The 23,899-nt window shown below is 43.0% G+C and overlaps 1 protein-coding gene across 1 annotated transcript; it reads right to left on the bottom strand.

Annotated features, from left to right (window-relative positions):
- Positions 1 to 3,604: 3,604 nt before the first annotated feature.
- Positions 3,605 to 23,219, bottom strand: LOC126561274 (uncharacterized). The gene is made up of 6 exons (XM_050217249.1): positions 23,142 to 23,219; positions 22,270 to 22,462; positions 6,198 to 10,696; positions 4,732 to 5,898; positions 4,038 to 4,658; positions 3,605 to 3,970 (listed from the first exon to the last, which is right to left on the bottom strand). The coding sequence occupies exons 1-6, from the start codon at positions 23,175 to 23,177 to the stop codon at positions 3,605 to 3,607; spliced, it is 6,882 nt and encodes a 2,293-aa protein (XP_050073206.1). The 5' UTR covers positions 23,178 to 23,219.
- Positions 23,220 to 23,899: the final 680 nt, after the last annotated feature.

The raw sequence follows: 23,899 nt of genomic DNA, 5'->3' as shown, positions 1-23,899 counted from the left end.
GGTGACCCGCAGACCCTTTCCTGGTGAGCCCGGGGATTGAAAAATCAAATTGGTTTAGGAGGAGCCAAAGGCTTACTACCCACAAGTGGCAAAGGTACTTAACCGAGTAGTGATTTATATACATTAGCCTCACACCACAACAACAACCGCAGTTATGCATGCAATTATATATATTTATATTTATATATAAAGAAGACGGTACTTAACAGTAGAAGGACCAGCAGGACGAAGGTATGGAAGCTGCCGACACATCCCGTGATGATTGATTGATTAAGGGAATAAAAAAAACACACACACATACAAAGAACAATATACTAATATTACATAAATTCTTTCTAGTTGACAGTCTATTTTGAATTTTTGAATAAAGTGAGCCGCGTGATTCACTATATACAAACACACACTAATCCGTAGACCAAAATCAGTACACTAATTTTATGACAGTCGCGTGTTGAGTGTAGTAGTGGCAACAAAGTTAATATAAAATATACATATATTCCGTTAGTGAACAGTATGCAAAGCGCACGATAAACACAACGCAGCTACAGTAGTGGGAGCTTAACGGTTTGATAAAGCTAGAGACAAAACTTACTTTACTCTATACTCTTATAAGGAGTTTTGCGGAACACGGAACCAAAGGATCGTCGATGGAAGCACGTCGCAACCACTTTGCGCGAAAAGTTCTACACCAATTACTAACTAAAAATATTTATCTGCTAGAGAGATTCCTTAGAAGACAGAAAACGGTTTGAAGGTGGAGAAGAGTGCAATATGTTTCTTGCAAAACCCCTCGTACGTAGTAGTGTTTACCAGATGCTAATCCGCCGTTGATCACATTTAGAGTGAAACAGCATGCAAAAACCAGACAAAGAATGCAGGTAGTATATGCAGAAAGCCCCGTCACTTATACTAGAGGCGCAATACTCTAATACTACTACTGCAATGGCGCAAATCTTTCCAACAAACACACACACATGCAAGCATACATATTTTTATACGATGATAGTGGTAATATATTAAATGAATTAATAAGTAGACTATTAATTCCACAAGAAATTGCAATGAAACCAAGGCAAAAGTATCAAATACACACACACACTCAGACACAGACTTGCATCCGGTGGCACGAACATCCGGTGCTAGTTGGAGTTGGAAAATTATATAAACAGAGCAACAACAAAAAAAAGACGACAAAAAAAGTATAAACTATATTCCAATTTACACAAGGAATAGCGTAGAGTCATCGCGTTTTACGTACAATGTATTGGAGCGTTTTGGGATGGTTGCTTTCGAGCAGATCCTTTCAATATAATCGAATGCTATCCGTAGATTCTTTTGAAGGTCTTCGGACCTGATGAGCTCTATTTTCACATACAAAAATATTATTTTAAACACCTAAACCTCGTTACAACTTCTAGCAAATGCCATGTTTTTTTTTTTATTCTGTGAGCAAGCAACCACTTTCACAAAAGTGTTGAATAATCACCTTATTAAGCGAGACGAAGTAAGGAAAGGGTTACAAAAAACATATGCCTGGGACACACATATAAAAAAGTTACGGTTTCTGTACTGTCGCTGGGACCGCTGAAAGAGTTTACCAAAAATAGTACCAGAGCATTTAAAGTGTATCCAGTTTGAATTTATACATATTAACCGATAGTGCGGAAACTGTACGCCCAAACTACCACCCCAATAATTGCATGTTAAGAAGCATTATTATGATATATACGTATTATACATACGAAAGCGATAAATTATATTACACAGCAATCAACAGCAAAAAAAAACATACTATTCGTACAATAAAATTATAAAGCATATATACAGCAGATACACACCAAACAGATATATACTAATATATGACGCACACCAAACCAAACAAAGACAGAACACTAAAACACAATAGACGCTACTGTTAAGAAATTTTATAGCAAACTGCATCACCACGAACACATCAATCGTACCAAGCTTGGATCGGCGTATGAGCAAAGTGCAACTATTATTCGTACCATTATTACTGCTGCAACTACCACTATCTCGGGTTGAGAACGGTTGATTTCATTTCCACTCGAACGACCAGTGCATGGGAAAAGCGTTCGCACATGCATAGCAGCGTTTATATTGGTAGAATTGATCATGAATTGCAAATACAACTCGTAGAGATCCAACACGCTATACACACAACCCCACACCCATCATTACAAGAAATGCAAAACATGTTGAATAAAAAATTATCATTTGTTTTTCAGCCTTTTTTCAAGCGTTGTTTTCTTTTTACTGATATGTGTTTGTGTGTGCATTTTAACTGCTTCTTTAAACTAAACTTAACTTTTACTACTACATCAATTATTCGGGCTTTTCTTCATCCCATGAAACTCACTCAAGGAATTAACAGCCGCCAGAGGGACTAGAATCGCCAGGAATGTTTAAACTCTTCTGGGATACGAATCAACGGAGAGCTTTGAAAATTGTTTAGGGGTTCGAAGCGCAGCGAATTGCCACAGCTGTTAGGTGTGACGTCATTGTGAGGAGTAATCCCGTCTTTAAGCATCCCCCTGATAAAGATGTATGCACTGCAAGTACCGTCTAATATTCGGATGTTATAAATAGCATTTGAAAACCTTGTTTCTTTTTTTTTCACATTGTACGTCTTCCAAACGCTTCAATTTATTCCATTTTTTGTAGACTCAATACTCCTTCCCCAAAGCAGAAACATTCGATTGTATTGTATAGTAATTGACCAATTTTTTCCTGATTTACGTGCATTAAATAACAATTGTTGCAAAATTTCTAACATTTCGCTACATAAGTTTTAGCGAACATCCTTCTTGTTTTCGTCCAGTCTTTAGTTAATGCAAATATCCACATCTATGTTTATGAGATCTCTTAATAGTAATGCGAATTCAATTTTTGAGACGATCACGTGTATTAGATGTAATACGTAACCCTAAACCATTTCTTTAAATGTACCTACAAATGGCTATCATAGAACAACCAAACGCTCATAACAGTGAAGAAAAGAAAACGTAACATAGATGGAATGTGCACGGCGCTGTCGGCGATTTGTCATAAACGATAAATTGTCCAAACTTAAAAAAAACTAATAACCCACTAGAAAGCAAATTAACCCTAATCACACCCTTTTGCCAGGGACCAGCGTAAAGTCCATCGTCCCACCCTGTCTCTTCGCGCTCATTGACTTCTGACCACGTAGGTGAGCAGTCTTGTGGTATTCACACCCCTATATACTTTATTACCAGTATTAGCTGCTAATAAAATCTTTCTTAGGCTGTTGAGCAAGTGATAGAAAGGCACTTCTTTTCGTGTGTGTTTTTTTGTGTACATGTTTCTTATACTAACTAATTCCTTTTCAATCAGAGAGCAACAACGAACTAGCTGGACGTGTCGTCGTGGCGGTAACAGATAAACCTGCCATAATAATCTAATTATATTTTATTACAAAATGCCCATAAACAGAGTAATAATAGACCATGTATCTTAAATAATGATGGTGTGAAAAAACATTCTACAGAAAGGGCACAAGTGCAGTTATGGCGAGCAGATGATGGATGTGTGATTTCACGTGGGGCCACAGGGGGGACATTTAAATTTTCCATTCCTTTAAAAATTTTACTACGCGATTTAATTCATTCAGCCAACCCCTCAGATCGTTCTGTGTGTCCGCCGCCAAAAGGTAGCACGTTACGTTCTGTTGGTTCCGCTCTCGATCATCAGGCGACATCGGGCGATTGTGTTCCCGCTCGTGCTCGTTCGAGCTGGGACTTCTCGTTCGTCCGCTGCTCCGTAAGCTGCCAATGCCGCTGCTATTACAACTAGCACCGGCTGCTGCTGCCACACGGGAAGAGAAAATCTCAATGCACACAGTGCGTGGCCGGGAGCAGATCGAACGATCGGCTAGCTCGATACGCTCGTTAATACATTTTACCAGATCGATATACAGAATCGGTTGCTATAAAAAGATACCATTATATTATTTAAAAAAGTTAAACAATAAAAAAAAATCACGTATTACATACCTTTTCCTGGCACTCCTGTGGATAGTTCCAAAACTCGAGCATAAATCCATTCATCTGACACCATCGTCGACTCCAGGTGATCCCTTCGTTACCATCCACCTTCTCACCGACATCCAAAAATCCACTCATATTGGACCCATCAAACCGTACCTCACTGCGCACGTTTATACCGATCGTGCCGACCATGTTGGAGGTGTACGCCATCGAATCGAGCGTAAGATATTTAAAATCTTCCGCCACAAATACGACGCTCTGATCGTCCTGTCGACAAACGACGGGCTGGAAATGTCCCGTTGCCGAGTAGTAGGAATTACCCGCAACTAGTAACGCTTCATCGCCAGTCTCTAGCATCGTGGACATGTGGGTGGTTTGATTCGAGCGTGCGGTTGCATACGTCGCATCGAACGGTCGGGTTTCCTCCGCGGAATTTTCTTCTCCCTCATTACCTGCCGCCGTTAACAGCGTGAAGGAAGTGAGCGTTAGGAAGCCTTGCGACTTGAATCGTGAAAATTCATTGTCGAAATCGAACGTTTTCGGGGAATTGGAGCGGAAAGACAACATCCTGCCAGCTTCACGCAATTTTTTCGTAGGTGAAGGACAACTCAGAGGTCGTTTTGTATCCTGGAAAAAGAAAACATACAAAAAGGCTGGTTAGTAGTGTCATCTAACAGTATTTTCAATTAAATTGAATTACCTTCTCTAGATGATAACGGCTTTCGAAGCTGTAGTTCTTCACGTTCTTGCGCAGTTGCAGCACAAACACCTCCACCTTTATCTCGTAATTGGCGTCCAGATTTTTAAACTGTATAGCACAGTTGCGGAAATACACCCGACCATCAATATGGCGCTCTTTGGCAACTGTGGCTTTTACCTCATGCTTGTACGTGCACACCACAACGTAGAAATAGTTGAATAGTGCATCCCGTATAGCTGTTTCCTTCAGCGGAAATTCAAAATTACTCAACGTAACCGTACCAACGCACTTTCCATCCGCCAGTGTCATCCCGTTGGTCAGGTAATCGATCTTATTAAGCTCATTGCGCACCGCCGTCTCCTTTTGCGTGGCAACCAAAAGTAACCGTTCCGCCTCGATCAGTTCCGGTGAGCACTCAAACTCGCGCGTACTGCGACAGATGGCGAGGGCTTGTTTGAGCTGCTTTCGGGCATCACTTTGCCTAATTATCTGCTGCATTAGATCGTTCATGTGCTGGCAACTGAGCTCTGTCATCGAGCTTCCCGTCACGATGCTACTCTGCGTGAACGATTGATACAATTCGTCCGTTTCGGCCTCACACTCCTGTTTTCGGTACCGATCCGGTGTACGACCACTCTTTTTATGGCCACTGCTATTTGGGGTTGAATATTTACGCGGAGAGCTTGTCGTAGATGACTCCACTGACGGGGATCTACTTCCTGATTTGTCTTCCAGCAGATAGTTAGCGAGACGTTGTTTTTCGTTTTTGATAAACGTTTTGCTTTTCCGAAAAGAGCTCCGCAATTTGTCCTTCAAATTGCGCATGACAGCCGTGCCGGAGGTTGACAATTTGGCGCTCGACGGTGAGCTGTTGATGGGTGAGCGGTTCGCCGTAGACAGACTCTCATCCGGAGCGTGACTTATCAGCTCCGAAACGTCCACCGTGTCGATGGTTAAGTTTTTGATCGGTGGTGGATGGCATGCTCGTGATACAGGTTGAGCTAGGTCGACCGTATCGTATCCAATCGTTTCGAGACCGTTGCCCATTGACGAAGAAGTGGTAGTTGCCGTTTCAAGCGTTCCCATGTCGGAGAGGGTCACATTGTCGTGCAGTGAATTAACTAGCTCTTCAATCTCTCCATCGTCATACCGTTGCAATGAATCGATCTGAAGAAAGAGTAACAATATTTGATTATAATTCGATATAATATAAAAAAAGCCTGGGGAATCAGAAATCCATTATATTTTTCAGTAAAATGCTGCAGTTTTCCTGACAATATTTTATAGTCTGTATAAATTATTTAACTAACTTTGTAAAACGCAATAATAACAGAATGGAGACTTATCTTTACATACAAAAAGTATTGTTAGGGTTAGATAAGCTACTGTAAATATGGATGTAGAATATAGATAATGGATATCTAATCAACCTATTAAATATTTCTTTAAAGAAAAGTTCTACTTACCTCGCTATCCGTATCGAAATTACCGAGCGGAGCAGCACCAATCCCGCCCACTTTCACTTGCACTGATTTGTGCGCCTTCATTACGATCAAATTTTGTCCTAGTGCAGTACCCGCATCATCTACGTCCGCCTTTACATTCTTCCCACCCATCTCTTCCTCAACTATGATGTCCTTTTCGAACGCAAACAGATTTTCCCGTCCACCACGGTATGATGTTGAGGCAGAGGAATTCTTCTGGAAACGTTCCGCTTCCTTACGGAATGTCAACCGATCTTCAACCCGTTCCCGCACAATCAGTGGTTCATTTACGATCGATGGCTTGTCAGGCAACGAATCCAGTGAGGTTTCGTCAGCGTCCCTACTTTCTTCTTCCTGTAAAATCGAAATATCACTATCGTCAGTTGAATGCTGGTGGTGGTGTTGGTGATGAGGTAAAGTACGATCGAGATCTGAGTGTGTTTGTCGACTAAATAGGGACCTCCGGATGGAACTGCCGGGAGTACTTTCGGCTGCCATCAATGATCTGCTAGCTGTTCCACTGCTACCAACGCCATTACCGAGCTCACTACTCCTATTTTGTAGAGCGTTGGTGTTATCTGTCAATGCGGTGTTGTACAGGGAATTCTCCCGTTCGTCTACGTCAACAAAATCGATGGTACGTCCCTCCAAACGTGGCGACATGGTGACACGTCGATTGTTCGCTTTCGTCTGACTTTTGCTTGTATTGTTTTGTGGCTTACTAACCGGAGTTGATTTAACGGTTGGATCCACATTCGTAAGTGAACGCGCTCTCACCAACCTTCCCGACATGCCTCGGGCCGATTTGCTTTCCACCACCGCGTACAGGATGTTCGGATTGTTGTTTACCATTAAGTACCGCTTGTTCGTATCACTGCTTATAAACTCGTTAAGAACCATTTTGTTTCCCTTCGGTGAAATTTCCTGATAAATCGGTTCTCCCTGCACGTCGTGGACATCAACCGGAACTTTAGCTGTGGAGTGTCGTCCATTTACTGGAAGGTCCGGCTCGTCTTCAATTAATCGTCGCCGAATGTTACTGAGAAAATCTCCCATATTAGCCACATCGTCCAGATTCAGATCATCATACGATTGGAATTCTCCCTGCACATTGCTTTCCCCGTCCGTCGATCGTTTGTCGAGCGATGTCGACGAATTTGTCCCAAAGCGAAATATTCGTTTTGGGGATATTTTTAAATTACGAAGCGTCTTAAGGAACTTTGTCTCGGTTAACGCTTTTCCGTTCTTGCGAGGAGATGATGTCTCACAATCCGAATGCTCCACAGGCGATGGATTTAATCGTTGTCCTTGTGCAACGGAAGCAAAATTGAGACTACGTGCCGATTTGCGATTCATTTCTTCACCAGCGCTTTTACGTTGTCTCCCATCACGCTCGCACAGATTTTCCTTATTTTCATCGTCAGATGAATTGGAGGCTACGCGGGTAGACGGAGCATTCTGACGAGTAGAACGGTAATTGACAGGCACAACTACTGCTTCTGCTTCCCGATTATCGTCTAATTGTCCGGAGCCACAAGATTTACACCTCAAATGAACCGGAGTGTATCCTAAGTGCTTGTGATGCAACTTATACTTCTTCTTCACAGAGCTATTGCGGTTTATATTAGGATCGCGTTCGGAAGGGTCAGCTGACGGTGAAGCATTTCTTGCAACATTATGTTTCTTCGGAGTTTCAAATTTCTTTATAGCCCATATTTTCTTCTTGGAAGCTTCAAACAAGGTACGTGTACGTTTCAACAAAGCTGCCTTGCGAAACGTTCGTCGTTTTTCCACCTTTCCTCCGCTGCAAGCACTTCCTCCATTGGGGCGAGATAAAGATTCACCATTAGAAACTACTGCAGCTGCTGCAGGACAGCAGGCTTTTTTGTGCGCTGCAGAAGAAGTTGGCCGTCCGCTTGATACTTTTTTCCTTCGCGGTTCATGGTTGGTACGCCTGGCATCGTCTAAAAAATTTTCCTGCTGCTGTCGACGCCTCTCAAATATACCACCGGTTGTTCGCCGACGCCTATCTACTGCTGGCAGCTTTCGTTGCGCTTCCGGAATTTGTTGGCGTTCTTCGCTTAGAAATAGTTCGATCCGGCGCCGGGTTTCCGTACGATTGCCACCAATGTCACTCTTACGATGGGGTGTACTTTTTACATTAGATTCCCGTACGAATCGTTCAAAATCGGTCGATGTTGAATGACGTCGAGAGGGTGTTTTGGCGCCATCGACCGTATCTATTGTAAGCTTAGGCCCAATCGGTTCTCCATCAGGCCAGTATTTATTTTTCGTCTTCGAAGCGGAGGATTGCTGAGGTGCTGGCTTTGAATTTCCCGTCCTGATCAATTTGTTACGCCCTTCATCCTCCGAGTAGTTAAGCATGCTGTAAATTTGTGCTGGAATTGATTCATTTTTCCCATTAACGGCCGGTACCTTCCACCCGACCTGATGAGATCGAGGTTTTGTGTCAAGTTTCCAACCGATTTCACTGTCAAAAGGATCATTGCCTGCCACTTCGTTCGCCGTTGGACAGGAAGGAACCGGAAGCACGGACGATCGTTTTGGAGAGTTAGCGAACGTTCGGGGAGGTTTCTTCGGTCCACTCATATGCTGTGTAGAGGAGCTGGTTGACGTATCCGAGCTATCCAACGGTCGTGGTGCACTAACTCCTTGCAGTTTTTTCAAACGTCTCATCATCAATCGTCCGACAGTTTTGCCTGAATAGCGCGGTTTTCCTTCCAATTTTCCCACCGACATAGCGGAATCGAACGATTCCTCTCCCGGCGACGCAATTCCACACACAACCGAATCGCTAAAACATTCTTCTTTTGATAGCCGTGTTGGAGATGGCGAAGAGATAACATCCTGCTTTTCCATCGCAACCCGCCTTGGGGGATTGTTTCCATAAAGCCGATCGAAGTGGATGGTTGAGTCGAGAATTTCGTTACAGAAATTGTCATCTATTATACGCTGCTGACGCTGGAGATTCGATTTGTCGTGACGCTTTTTGGTAGTAATATTGCTGTGAGATTTTCTTCTCTTTTCGTTGTTACTCTTTTCATCTGGCGGAGAATGTCTTTTCAGTTCTTCGACAGCATCCGCACTACGCCGGGCACCGGTCGCCTTTTGCATGTCTCGTATTTGAGCTTTGCTTAGCGTTATTGTAGAAGTGACATCTCTATGGTCCTCCGACAGTTCTTGGACGATTTTGATCATTGGTTTCTCCCCATTCAGTTCATCGTTACACTCAGTGCGTGATTCACTTGGGTCATCGTGCACACTTGAAGAACGTTTCTTCTGGTCCTGTGGTGTTACTGGCTGGGAGCAAGCTTGCTCGTAGAAGGAAAGTGTCGACTCGTGAAGATCATCACAGTCGTGGTATTCATCGTCGTCGGGCGAACGGCAAGACCGATTGTTTGTTAACGAACCACGCTGTTCTTTTGCGGCATAATCCATCTTCCTTTCACAACCCGCATTTTTGTCTATCAGCACTTCGTCGCTTTCTTTCTCTTCCGATGCAGTCGATACCAACTCATCCGTCAATGCTGGCTCTTGCTGTTCAAGATCCATCAATTCTGCTTCCTCAAGGTCTGCCGCAGCACCGAGAACGTATCGTTCTGCCGGCTGCTGGTGAATTGCTTTATCACTTCTGTACGACTTTCGACCATCTTCAGCCACCGCCTGCGGTGGTGCTGAAACTACAATATCTACAGCTTTCCTTGCGACATCATCCTCTGCACACGTAGTAGTAGCTTTGCTTGTCCTTAGAGGGTTAGTATCACATCGATAGTTAATGTTAATGGTAATCATCGTATTATGGCCTGCTGCTAAATCTTCCTGATGCTTCTGCTGCTGCTGACTTGTCACTGCCAGATCAAACCGATCAATACTGGCAACATCTCGGCTACCTTCGCTGAACGCGGAACTGGTGCGCACACTGCGTCTACCACCACCACCACCACATGCACTGCTACCGCTCGTTACACTAGCACTTTCAAAATCGCTTGTTTCCACATCGTCTATCGAAGGTCCACTGGTAGGACGAAAGAACTCGCCCTTTTCGCCGATGGTGTGAGGCGATACCCTCCTGACGGGATGTGGCTCACCGGCCTTATCCTGTTCGTACTGCTGCACCATCATTTTGACACGGCTGGCACGTTCGACACCTTTTCCGTTAAGATTATTGTTCCAGTCTCTTCCAAACAGTGCTTCCAGTTCATCATCTAGCGAGTCGGCATAGTCGGCGTACGTAGGGGACGCTATACCACGGTTCTGGAGGTGTAGCTGCTCGTATTGTGATACCACATCCTTTCCTGATGATCTGACATCTGATGACGCTTCCGCAATAATTACCTTGTCGAAACTCTGTTTTGGAGACGGCTCTCGAGTGTTTGCTGCTTTCGTTGACTCGAGTGGTTCTTCCTTGCGTCTCGTTTGATCACCCGGTAAGATGCGACTGTCTAGACCAGTGTGTTCATCTAAAAAGGAAACAAATAGAGATACAAAAATATATATAAGTTATCTGGACAAACAAAAAATAATGCATTTATTCTGTTATGTTTCAAATATTATTTCTAAGCTCTGGAGGAACAAACTAGAAAAAACCACCTAAATGTAAAGTGACACAAAGAGACATACTTCATACTAAACAACATTATTACTCCTTGTAAATAGGGTAATAACAAGAATCAAGTGTCGAACAAAGTAGCACCGTGAAACCTACCGGATCTGATCTCACCAATCTCTCTATTAGTTAACCAAAAAGGGTGTACCGTTGTTGATCTAGCTCCGCTGTACACGACTAATCTGTTGTGTCCTCCCAGATCCAGCACAACACACATCAAGGTCTACCACAGCCAGTATTGCCTTAATTGAAACCCATTCAATTTGGGCATATCATTGCACAAGTAGTTCTCTTCTACGCTAGCGTCACCCTCGATTGATCGTTCAGTATGTGCGAGGGTTACAAAAAATAAAAAACCGACGCATACGATAGATGAAGATACTGGTGCGGGTCCACTCGTTACAACAGCGACGCTAGAATGATGCACCACCCGGATAAGGAGGCCCTTTTGTGGTAAGCTACTGAAAACTTCACACAATCAATCCCTTTAGAACACACTTGAAAAAGCAAATGTGACACTGGCTCAAGACAAGATGACGACCGTTTCATATCCATCTCGTTTGCTTCCTATAGCTCAGAACCAGATGTACAAATAAGTGCGTACTTAATGGGCAAGTGTGTTTCTATTTGGGGTCTGGTCGCTGTTTTTGTGTTGTAGTAACACGAACCAACGGCATGCAGTGCAAGGCGTACGCCTCCAGCATGCGCGTCTGCGAAGGGAGCTAAAATGGGTGGGATGGCATAACGCTTCGTCCTACAGATTCAAACTGATTTTTTTTTTCATCAATTGCATCGAACTGTTTGTATTTGGTGCACGTTCCGATGCATGTTGCAGCACCGCTGCATGTGTGCATTGACGCGTTTTATCATAAAGTTGAGTAGGAAGTGATCCAGAGGGCGGAACTGGTTTTAACTCTTTCTGGAATGAAAACCTTCAAAGCAGTACCCGATCGTACAACTTCCAATAATGCAAAAAGGGAATGAAGTCGGCAAACCAGATGGAATCTTTTTCTTATGTTCAGATAGATTTCCGTTGAATTCAAATTGAAATAACGAAAGCACAACAAGAAATGTAAGTTAAAAATTCATTATTCGAATCGTTTGTTAGGTTTACCAGATCGAAGGACAAACGCTTCAAATTCACAATGTTTTACGACTCTACAATGCTATTTTTACAAAATTGAATCTACACTAATAAAACAATTGTTGCTGAAAATTCGTAGAAAAGAAATTTAGGAAGGTAAAAAATTTAATGAAATATATCCGTTAAATTTGTAGTTCATTTTGAAAATATTTGAAGTTAAAAAGATGTTAAACTTATAGAAAAAAAGCAAAGATATCAATATGCAATTCAAAAAAGTTATTGCTTTAACTATTATCGTTGCGGGCTCAACCGTGGCCAGACAATTTGCAATAAAGTGACTGCCCATAAGAAAGCCCCACTTAATGATAATGTCGCCTTCAACTCCACTTAATCAATCGTCTTTTGCTCAGCGACACGGCCAAAGATGGGCGAACATTGCTTGCCCGGCTATGCACTTTTCTTCCATCAAGACGACTGGCCGACCATGCGATGGCCGCAACCAGTTTCTTTTTTTTTTACATTCCTCGGCACTGTTTACTGTTTGTGTCGTTGAAGGTCCCCCAGCTTTCCACTGCCCATCCGCACAACATCGATTTATCTCCACGCTTTGACACATTACCATCTTTATTACCATCTCTGTGTGTACGGAGATCGGTCCCCGTTTGCATCGTCACCATCTTCCTGACCAAACGGGGCGGACCACACTGTCCACCCCGTTGGCAAACATACCTTGCATGTTACCTATTTTATAGCAAAAACCAGTCGACTGTGAGTGTATTCTTCGTTCGCGATATGAGGTCAACAGAGTTTTGCTTAATTTTTTTAACCTTTTTTTCTTCCTCTTTCTCTGTCTTTAATTTTAAAGTCCAATCAACATCTTCAGGACGCTTTTGCACGCCGGGTGTGTAAAGAGCTTTTTACCGTGCTTCGTTATCGTTCCTTTTCTTCCATTTTTATAGCAAACTTGTTGGCATGCAGAAACTGATTTACGACGACACTGTGCGATCGATTTGCCTGTGTACGAACGCTGAAGACGATCGCGAAACCTCACGTTGGACGAAATCGGGCATGGGCGAAATGGCAATGACCGCGCATTTAATTTCAGCACTAGAACTGTTCATATGCCGTGCATTTTCTCGAGCAAAAGAACTTATAAATTATGCAAATCCAAGCCACCTATTTTTGGCTTGTCTTGGAGATTTCGTTGCGATTCGAGAGCTGGCGTTATGTATTCAAGACGCGCATTTTGTCAAGAAACGTGTTAAAGCCTGGTATGAAATATTTGCAAACTGTTTCATTCACATTAAAGTGCACGTGAGAACGAATCAATTGCTTGGCGAAGTAAATCATGAACTATTTGACCAATTTACGATCATGACGCGTATATTATACACCAGCAGCATGCACTTGAAACAGTTTCTTTTTTCTTTACAAGTCTAAAGATATCAACAAGCATGTTAAGAAATTCAAAATATTTTATTCCCCAACGGAAAAGGATTCAACCGAAACTTTGGCGCAATATCATCGACCGTTCGCCGGCCGCTAATGGAAAAACAGGTTTCACAGTTCAGCCCAGAAAATCCTGTTTCTTGCTGTCCGGCGAATGCGTCTCACTCGGGTGGTAACAGGTGAATGTTCCTGCCCATCTCGATTGGTACAATGACAGTTCCCTTTGCCGATCCCCACACGCACAAGGACTTCTTGTTCTTGCCTTGTACGTCACAAATCACGGAAGAGAATGCGCAAAAACACACACAACCAAGATGCACGCGTGATTTTTATGGTCATGCTTGGAATGTGCTGGGACGTGGTTGGAAAAGAGATTGTTGACCTTTTTCTGTTTTGCGATTGGGGAAGTTAAAAAGTAGAATGTGGCGAAAAGATAACGAGGGAGGGATTAGTGATTGTGGCATATTTTGAATTTAACGTTCGTAAGATGGATTTCTTTCGTTTCACAAATTTAATTTTTATATATTTATGTAATATGCCAACGAGTACTTCACTTTCATAATACACTTGAAAGTGCTATAAAAATCTTAACGAAAAAATCTCAAAGTAAATTACAAATACTAAACAAAATGTTATTTTTTTTAACAAAAACATATTTTTTTAAATACAAAATATTATAAGGCAGCAGAATACAAGTATTTAGATGTATTGAAAAAAAGAAATAAAACAAATATTACTCTAATTAAAAATAAAATACCTCTCGTGATTGCTCCAATAATCATATTTCAAGATCCAGTAATAACCAAATTATGATTGCCAAATAAAATACCAGGCTAAAAAGCTTCCTCTTACCCTAGCACCTTCATAAATACGCGTAAAACTTGCCTCTGTGACCATTATCACACTTTCCAAAAAGCCACGAAACCGGCCCAACCGGCCCCGTTCTCGCGACGTCCGCGAGGATAACGACGTGGCAAGTCCAACATATCAAGGACCAGTGCATGAGCGCTAAAAAGCTGCCTCTTCGTCTTCACTCCCAAACCTTTAATGGGATTGGGGTGTGTTGGGGGGGATGTGGTAGACGAACCTGGACCATTGCAACGACGGCAAACAAACTGGACAAACCAGAAACTGCCATCTTCCACTGCTGGCAAAAACCACCGGCAGCCAATAATCGGCACGAAATGCAAAAAGATAAACAATAAAAGTTGTTGCCACCGAGAAGCCATGGGGAGAAAAGATAAATAATGTGCTGGAAGAGAAATGTGAAGTTCTCCGCGCTCGTCGTAGTCGTCGTCGCTGCAAGCAAGTTCCCCGAGTAGATCGAGGCTTCGCAAACATCATAGAAGTTAAGCAAACCGGCTCTTTTAACTAAGAACGTCACCGAGCACGCAATGTTCCGATCAACAAAAGAAAAAAAAAAAACAACAAGGAAGGAACCATCCAATAAAGAACCTCGGTGTCTTAGCGTTGCTGCTTATATTTTTTAAACCTTAAGTCTGCGAAGGTTTCATGCTCTGCCGTTTCTTAAAAGTTGCAATTTTTATTCGCAAAAGGCAATTAATTGCACAGTTAAATTTTACGGCCCCAAAATGTAGCCGAATAAAGAAAACCGCCCTTGAGTTGCTTTATGGTCAAGAGTGAACACTTTTCGCAATCGTATCGAGGCTGCTGGTGAGAGGAAAACTTGTTTGGAACGAGTTTTAGTGGGCTTTTTTTTTTGAGTGGCGGGTGGTGCGATAAAATGGTACAACAATTAGCGCAACTAATAAAAAAAAAACATGCAATGAACAAGGAGAAAACAGGAACATTCAAAAGAGACTCAAAAAATCGAGTGACTTCTATGCGAGTGAAGAAAGAAATACAAACACAAAAGTCAGTTGATCAATAAATCAATTTAATCCCCACTGTGCTTGTAGCTGTTTTTTTTTTTTTTTGCAAATCATCTATCAAAGGATGATAGCGGATTAGCGTTATACGTATCATCAGTTTAAAGCCGTTGGATGTTGAACAAATGGATTCCAGACGCTTTTTTTAATCTTCTGCAAATCAGTACAAAATTATTATCAAAGCGATTTTTTTGTCCGGTCCGGTTTGCAAAACGAATGGAATTTCTCATCTCATCGATTGCTACAGCGAAAAGCACATCCCATACTGCATGTGTTGCGTATCTAAAATCACAAAGAGAAGGAAACGATAAAGGCGTTGAAAAACAATCGCTAGCAAAATTGTAGCTATTATTATCTAATTAGCACCAGCAGGTTAGGCCAGCCTCGCTTGTCGGCTTCTGTACACAACGGAGATATGGTAGACCAATTTGTAATTAAGGAAAGAGGGGGGAGCGCACGATCTCCAGTCCGGTGAAAAATAATCGATGCTTGTTGCGAGACTGATGATCGCCCACGGCCTCATAGTGCACCAACTGTAAGATAATGGCAGATATTGGACTATTACGTGCAAAAAGTAGCATAAAAGCACTGTGGATAGCAAATAATTCGATTGAAGCTTACTGGTACTGGAGTTTATGATGATTTTCTTTTCTTGGTTGAACATGATGATGAAATGTAGGATATAAAAACAGAACTCGGACATGAGAAATGAGTTGAAACTTGATAGTTTCCCACGACTTAGAGAGTTTTGACTGATGAAATATCCTACTGGACATGATGCACTTGCGTATTCTTCGCAAATAAGACAGAATAGTGAGTCAAAACCACCACAAAATTAATATCAGCGGCACATCAAACGAACGATCCAAAACATATGAAAAAAAACAACACAATTGGAGCGTAAATTTGGCACAACCAGTTTAAACACACGATATTTTGTTGTTCCATTTTAGGGCGCGCCTCTATTTTGGCAATTTCTTTTACGCTTCATTACATCCACGGCAAACGAGCATTCTCTAGCGGATTATTTCCGGTTAGCGAGGCCAGCAAAAAGGCATTAAAAAGTGTAATTAAAACCACGTACAATATACATGAGCATCGGCATGACCTGGCCACACTCAATTGAACGTACCTATATAGCCCAAATACTTTGAATGGACACCCTTAGGACCTTTGACCGCCTACAAAGACAGGGTAAAGACGAACGATCCTTGACAAGCGATCAAGGGCTCTTTCTGGTCGGAATACCCATTTGCCTAGGGGTTCAATACCCATACATCTTTCGAGGCTTCTGGTTTCTGTTTTCTGTTTTGTGGTTTGTTTCAAAGCGGAAGAAATAATAATATTTAGCCTGACCTGATGAAACAGGTACGGATCTTTGCCAGGAGCAGGCGCTGCAGAGGTGTAGCAGTCTAGAAAAGGGGTGAAATTATTTTCCAAATAACCCGACATCAGCAGCTTTCGACAAGAGAGCATCAAAACTTACATAAACCACGCACACACCCCGAGCCACACTTGAACATGAAGGATGGGAGGTGAATGGGAGGGCATCGAGGTTTTACAATCCCCATTAAATACAATGATACCTACTTCTTCACCAACTCGGTTGCTTTCTTACTCTTCCGGCTCAATGCTGTGTGCGTGTTTGCTCTTGTTGTGGTTATCCCGATCCGATCGAGCGATAAAAAAACGGCACCAGACGCCGGAGCCAGAGTTCACCCATTCGCGGCACGCACTGTGCGGTATGTCTGCTTTTCGTCGATCAAACACACCCAAAAGCAAGCGATGTAAAAACTACTGTACAGTACCGTACCGAAGGCGGAAGTGAAGAAAACGCGCACTCTTCAAGTGGAGGCCTACGGCTTAGCACCGGCATCGGTCAGACAGCCAGACCAAAAGGGGTTTCTGCTTACAACATCACGCCGTATTTTGAAATAAAATTCTATCCCTCTCGGGCCGGAAGTTGGCGAACGAGTGGAAAGGTGAAGAGAAGAGACTGAAATGATAAGGTTTCGCTGGCATTGCACTGCTGTTCCGAAGGAATGGGGCGTCAACAACACGATTCATTGTGAAATGAGCCGCAATCCCACTCGAGTGCATGGGAGATGGAAGGGTTTGAAGTGGTTTTTTGACGGGAAACAATGCTTTAGAATGCTTCAAGTGCAACCAATATTTCAAGTGCAGCAATTGATATAAATACAGAAGTACGGCAGGTAGCTCCTATTGCTTCATAATTAACCAAAGTTCCAACCCAGCGGAGTGTGGAATGTTTTCCTTCCGTATAATTATTACATTTCAATTAACGAAGTGTAATGCTACATATACAGCTTCTGGTTTTAGTTAACATTTTCTGCATTTCTCACATCCATCAAAGAGACGCGTGTACAGTTCCCATCATCTTATCTGTATCTTCATTTATCATTAGGAAAATGAAACAAATAACACCTAAACAGTACCGTTTCCTAGCTTTCTTCGTTGTGAAATTGAGAATTAATTGCCCGTCTACTCGAAAACGGTTAGCAAACAAGGACACAACAAGCGTCCAAAGGTCCACACCAACTTCAAGACAGTCTTCCGCCATCGTACCTGTTTCCGTGCTTGACACCCGATTAATTAATGATCATTTATCTTCTCACACAGCTTACAGAGGGAAACGAACCTGGTAGGAGAATTCGCTTCATGCTTATTAAAAACAGTATATACACCTTAAGAAACCCTTTTAAGAAAGGTCAATAAAAAAGAAGAATCTTAAACAAGGACACGTATCGTGCGTCCCAAGAAATTCAAGCATAGCACCAACACAGAAGAGGAGAGACTGACAGAAAAAAATCTACCTTCTTTAACACAGCAATAGTAGGTACTCGGAGCTTGGGTTGTAAGTAAGATAAATAAACCCGCATTTCCCAACGGCAGAGTTCCCTGTACTGTTTTTTCGCCCTCTACTTTCGTACAGAAGAGCGTGAAAACAAGACAAAGGTAAGCGAGCGCAACCTGCCCTGAAGACATGGCTACTTAAAAAGGAATTGCTGCCGCTTCTACTGATGCCGCTTGAATTCCTTTTAAGGACAGGACAACGTGACCAAAACAGGGTCCATCATCCAACAAATGACGTTCCGTCTGTGGCCGTATTAAATTGATTTGCTAAAACAAACTCACCAAACAAACGGATTGAAGTTTTTTCTCTTCGTCTTGCAAAAAAAATCACTCTAATAAGCGTCGTAATGTGTGTGGGACGAAGAATCTCCAACCCGAACACAACATTGGCTGGATAATCGTCCAAACTTGATATGACGGGGGCTCGTCAACGCGCGATGGTTGGGTTTCCATATCATAACGCCGCACCGAAGAAACCACGGATACGTCACCGAACCGAGAAATCCCACGCTTCTTTGAGCCGGCGAATGGGAAGTTCCTACCCTGAGGCGATATTAGGTGTTTGCAGGTCATAACGAATCATACGAACGACAACAGACGGTTCGGCGCGCTCGATTGCTTGTTTCTTCTTCCTTCGCTTCGTCCTAACCGGCCCCCGTTGGGTGGAAGATTTTCTTATCTTCAGACGCTACCATTTACGGAATGTGGACGCGAAGAGACAAGGAGTGGTAACGATTGGGAAGGGGGGGGGGACTGCTGAACGTAGTTAGAATATTTTGAATCCCACGGGTTTGTCGCTGCGGATATTGATTTTCTCGTTCGGTCTTGAATAGAGAGCTCCTTATACCCACCGTGTTTGTTGGGACAGGTCAGGAACCGTTTCAGATGGTTCATGAAAAAAGTGCAACAAAAAATAAATAAAAGAAACGCAAACATTTAATGCTTGTTTAGCTCCGGATTAAGCGCAACCATTTCAAATCAGAAAGAAATGTCAGGTGAAAAAAAATTAAGTTGTAACGAAAAATGTTAAATAAAGCATAACTAAAGCCCTTTATGTTATCTTTGTTCCACATAATTTATCCCAGCTTTACATGCACAGTACCCTGTCAACATTTGCCAGACCTTGCAGCATACCTTACATGTACTTTGCTACCAACACGTGAACTATATGCCCCTCGCACGAAAAGCGAAGCTAATGTTTGCTGGTCAGTTATCAAATATCAACCGAATGGTAGAGAAAAATCATTCCAACGTAAATAAATAAAACACGCACCGTGAGCCAGGCATCAGCTTGCTCGGGGGTTTTTCTCTTCTCCTTTTAACCTCCAGAAAGTGTTGCAGGTTCGAAAGGAACGTGAGCTTGCTCCACGTGGTATTATCTTACACGTTGTAAACAACACATCCGGGAACAGACCAATGCACCCTCCTCTCGGGCATGCAGAGCAACGATATGGAACCGTACCGGTGGAGAGCAAAGCCAGCGCGCTTTGACACTAATAATCTAAGCAAACACAAACTCAGCTAGACGGATCCGAAGGGTAAAACGGTTCATCCGTGTCGGTACCGTCGTGCCTGAAATCGAACAGATCCGCGCTAGTACTGGGGAGTAAAGTTATTTGATCAGGAGGAATGAAATTGGAGCACCACACACTTATCTTCCTGGAGTTACTGTCGGTTGAATCGAACCGAATTGATAATCTGGTGCTCTGTGTGGCCAGTTTTCGTTGGCTGTTCATCCAAAGCTACAGCACCATTAGCGTTTTATGCCATTATCAACAAATGTTGATTTTATTCCTCGCTGTCTCTCATTAACCCACAACAGTTCTGTGGAGTAAAGGCTTTTGCCCAGCCAAAGGTCACGCGGTAGGCCGTTAGAATTGGTTGAGCACACAGAAGTGTTGAGCCAAATCATTACCTATACTGGCGCCTCGAATGTCGTGTTCTAGTGGTTAGTATTTACGCGTAACGAACTTTACCGTCGTGGCACCGAAATCGCCGGGAGAAGCAGTCGGTAAGACGTATTTCGACGAGGGTTATGCACTTGTTATCAACGGCAGCGACTATGTACGTATGTTGGCAGCCGTGCGGTCTTTTTAATGATCCTCTGGGGGGTTTCGGACCACGTGCTACTTGGACGTAGCAAACTGTCATGTAGCTTGGAACCTGCGGCGACAAAAACTTTCAACCGGTTTGGCGTGTGCCAACCACCAGCTCCTGGTGCTAGTAAAATAAATCGACGGCAAGATACAGTTGTGGTCAACAATATAAAAACAAACATTATTCTGTTTAATGTAGTAACTTTACATAAATAAATGATACAATTTTCTGCCAAGTATCTTTCGAGATAGCTACAAAAAGAGGGGCATTTACATGACAATACCCCGACAAAACATATCCAGTAATTACTGCTGCAAGCTCATGTTTCATACAGCTTCTCGTTTCATCGACCTCAATTTTGCCTAGCAGCGCACGGGCATTTATAGCTTGGCCGTATTCACGGAAGCTGTTTCGCGGAGACAATGAGCTACCCATTTGCGCACTATGATGGCCATGATTGGTGGTCCGCCGTTCCCGAGCCAGCGTCCACCTCCTGACTGACTGGTTTGCCACTTGATCTCGCACCACGCTTATGTGTCATTATGATCGAGAGACTTGAGGCTGTGCCTTGCGACGCGGCGCGACTGTGTACACTTATAGTCGGGTAGCCAGATCCTTCGGCTGGGTCTGGTATATGCTGACGTTGCTGTACATAAAAAAATACGAAACAGCTAGAAAAGAGAAACCATAACTTGTTACAACGTGTCTACGTATGCAAAAGTGCCCAAGTAAAACAGTTTCATCTCGCTTTTTCCTTGGTGATCGGGTTGGATCATTGGAAACTGAAAAAAAAAAAATTTCGCTCAGCTTGCTACATTCAGCATGCCAACCTTGAAGTTCCGCGCTGCTTTCTAGAAATTATGTATGTGCGCGCGCGAATTACATATGCACATGTATGCGCGACACGCAGGAGTTTGATGACGTTGACCGGGATTCAGTCGCGAATGAAGACAAGAAAAGATGACGCCAAACGTCTGGGACAAGGCAACAAGAAAAGCAACAAAAAGGAGGCGTAAAGAAAACCAGACCACGTTAACCACGAATTTGTTCCACTACCGATTGCGTAGCGTGGGGTATGGGGGGGGGGGGGGGGGGGGGGGGCGAACAACGCCACAAAACACGTCTGTAAAAGAGGCTCTACAATATCAACACGTGCCTTGCTGTTGCGGTTCCTTCCACGTTCGACTGTCGCTCGTTGGCAGAGAGGGTGGTTTAGGCGTTGGGCAAGTAATAACATTGTATGGTGTAGAGTGTAAATCAATAATGGTTTTGTGGTTACAATATTATCTTAAAACACAATTTGCCTCATCAACTCCATGGATGATCCATTTCTCATCAGGTTACGGTATGGCTCAAGCGTGATAAAACTCTAACCACAGTATTAGTATCAAATTGTTCAAATAACAACGAAATAAACAAAAGTATTGTTTACAATCATACAGTTGATTAAATTGAAGGGAACAAACGAGAGGAATCGAATCAGAGCTACCGAGTTCGAAAACACATCATCGACACAAGCACAAAATACCGCCACATGAGTTAATTGGTGAAGTGGCCATCAAGCTAAAAGTAAAAGAGCAGCAAAAAAACCCTAGAAAGATGCATTCAACCTTGAAATTGGAATCAATTACTTTAGTTTTGGGTTACGCATGCAGAAAACAAACACCCCGTAGTGGTAAGCTTTCGTTCCTTTTCACTCGTTAACATGGTGCAAACTGCTTCCCATCTCTGTTGTTCCTTTTTCAAGGGTTTTTCAAAGCCTATGCAACCACATGTCGCATCAGTGAAGGCGTTCGTTTTACCAGCTCCAACAAAAAACAAAAAAAAACAGTCCATTTCCTGATTGCGCATCGTAAATGAAATACCAAACTGATGCGTCCACAGAACACCCAGAGGCAGCGCCCATCGCAGAAGAATTAACCAACGACGGTAAAAAAGCACACTTAAATGATAAGAAGATTTAAACCACCCCAACCAGTACGGGGCCATCATCCTAGAGACGACGGTTCTTGTCCACGGAACTCGCGTACTTACCGGTATCAAATTTGAGATTGTTGAACAGCAGCGACCGATGAACGGAGTCAAGCGTATCTAGTATGGCCGGATTCTTTAGGAACCGTGCACGATCTGCGATAGAATCGGCGATGTCAGAGTCGGAGGTGGTGTTGATGGTGCCGGGAGTGTGTTTTCTGTTTTCTTGCAATTCGCACGAGTACTTGCTGCTTGTCTGTTTACCGGACAATCGGCACCAACGCGAAGCAGGCAGGTTTCACAACGTTCAGCCGACAGAAGAAACCATGTAAAAATGTAAAAATAAAAAGAGGCAAATGATAAAATGAAGTAAGTAAAGGTTTAACTTAAGCGCGGAACACCATAGCGATCGGGGGCGATCGTCACAGTGCGTGGTTCCTGGGGAGTATGGGAATAAAACCGGATTTTGTTCGCAAAAAAAGAAGATAAGTACGACTTGCGCTTGCAGATTTTGCTAGCAATCGCAGAAAAGTGGATTACACAGACTTTACAAAGAAGCTTCGTTGTATGTTGAATAAGAGAATTCGGTTCATGTACAATTTCAAGTTCGTAAAACGATTTTAACGTATTGTGCACTATAAACACAGTTTGAAAAGGCTACTGAGATGCAGTGTCCAAAATTCCTTTTCCTGAGCATAAGCACGAATAGGGCAATGTTTGCTTTACTCTTAAGCCTGGTAGCTTCGACCGGCTCCTACTTTTTTCTTTTCTCTCGTCCATTGTCCTTCGGACAACCCTATCACAAAGCCATTCGTCGTGCAGCGTGAGATCTGACTTTTGATTAACCATGTCAGGATTATAGATTTATACGATATCGAGATATTTGGTAGAATATTTTGGAATGCTTTGCTGAAGGACTTATGGATGATACTTACGGATCTTTTCAGCTTCTGCCGGAGATATCCTGCCATGAAGAAGTACTACTTATACGACGGGCACGAATTTGCACAATATATATTTTGGAATCAATCCAGATATATCAACAATCGACACTACCACACAAAAGACACTTTTACAGTTGCCACCCTCTTCTGGGGTCGTTCTACACAAGGCTAGTTAAGATGACGGTACAAACATACAGGACACAACACAGCTACGGAACACAAAATACCACAGGCAAAAACACACGACACACTCTTTCGTCAATGAATAATCGGATTGTTTCATTCTATCGCCACAGCCTGCTTTAACTTCTCAGTACTTTAAAGCACCAACAAAAGGCACGCCACCGCCAATTGTTTTAACCGGTGTCCGGGTTATTCAGCCGATATCCCGTTCCCGTTCTGCGGACAGGGACCTTTAACTGTGCATAAAATAGGCCACCGGTATTAAAAGGCTCATTTTGAATTGCCAAAAAACACACAACCACAAACCGAAGTAATGCAAACAAGCGATCGATCGAACGCGAAGGAATGGCCTCCAAACAAGCTGCGCGCGCGCGTTTTCTTACTGACAGTAGCCGCTGCTTTTTCAACGCACAACCTTCCACGGCTACGGTTCGGTTAGGTTTGGATAGAAAGCTATACCGCCGGAACGAGCACCCCGTACTTGAGTACGTAGATGCGTCGGAACGGTTTGTGATGGTATGTGTGTGTTTTCGCGGATCAAAACAGGTGGTTTTGCGGGTCTGCTG

This window comes from Anopheles maculipalpis, chromosome 3RL (genome assembly GCF_943734695.1).
Source record: "Anopheles maculipalpis chromosome 3RL, idAnoMacuDA_375_x, whole genome shotgun sequence".
Classification (NCBI taxonomy): Eukaryota; Metazoa; Arthropoda; class Insecta; order Diptera; family Culicidae; genus Anopheles; species Anopheles maculipalpis.
This window is presented reverse-complemented; position numbering and strand designations above follow the sequence as displayed.

Excerpts from the sequence above, each read along its gene's own strand:
- LOC126561274 (XM_050217249.1), bottom strand. The coding sequence starts at position 23,177 with ATGGCAGGATATCTCCGGCAGAAGCTGAAAAGATCC. Across the intron at positions 5,899-6,197 it reads ATTTCGATACGGATAGCGAG|ATCGATTCATTGCAACGGTA; the intron begins GTAAGTAGAACT and ends CTCTTTCTTCAG. Across the intron at positions 4,659-4,731 it reads GCCGTTATCATCTAGAGAAG|GATACAAAACGACCTCTGAG; the intron begins GTAATTCAATTT and ends TTCTTTTTCCAG.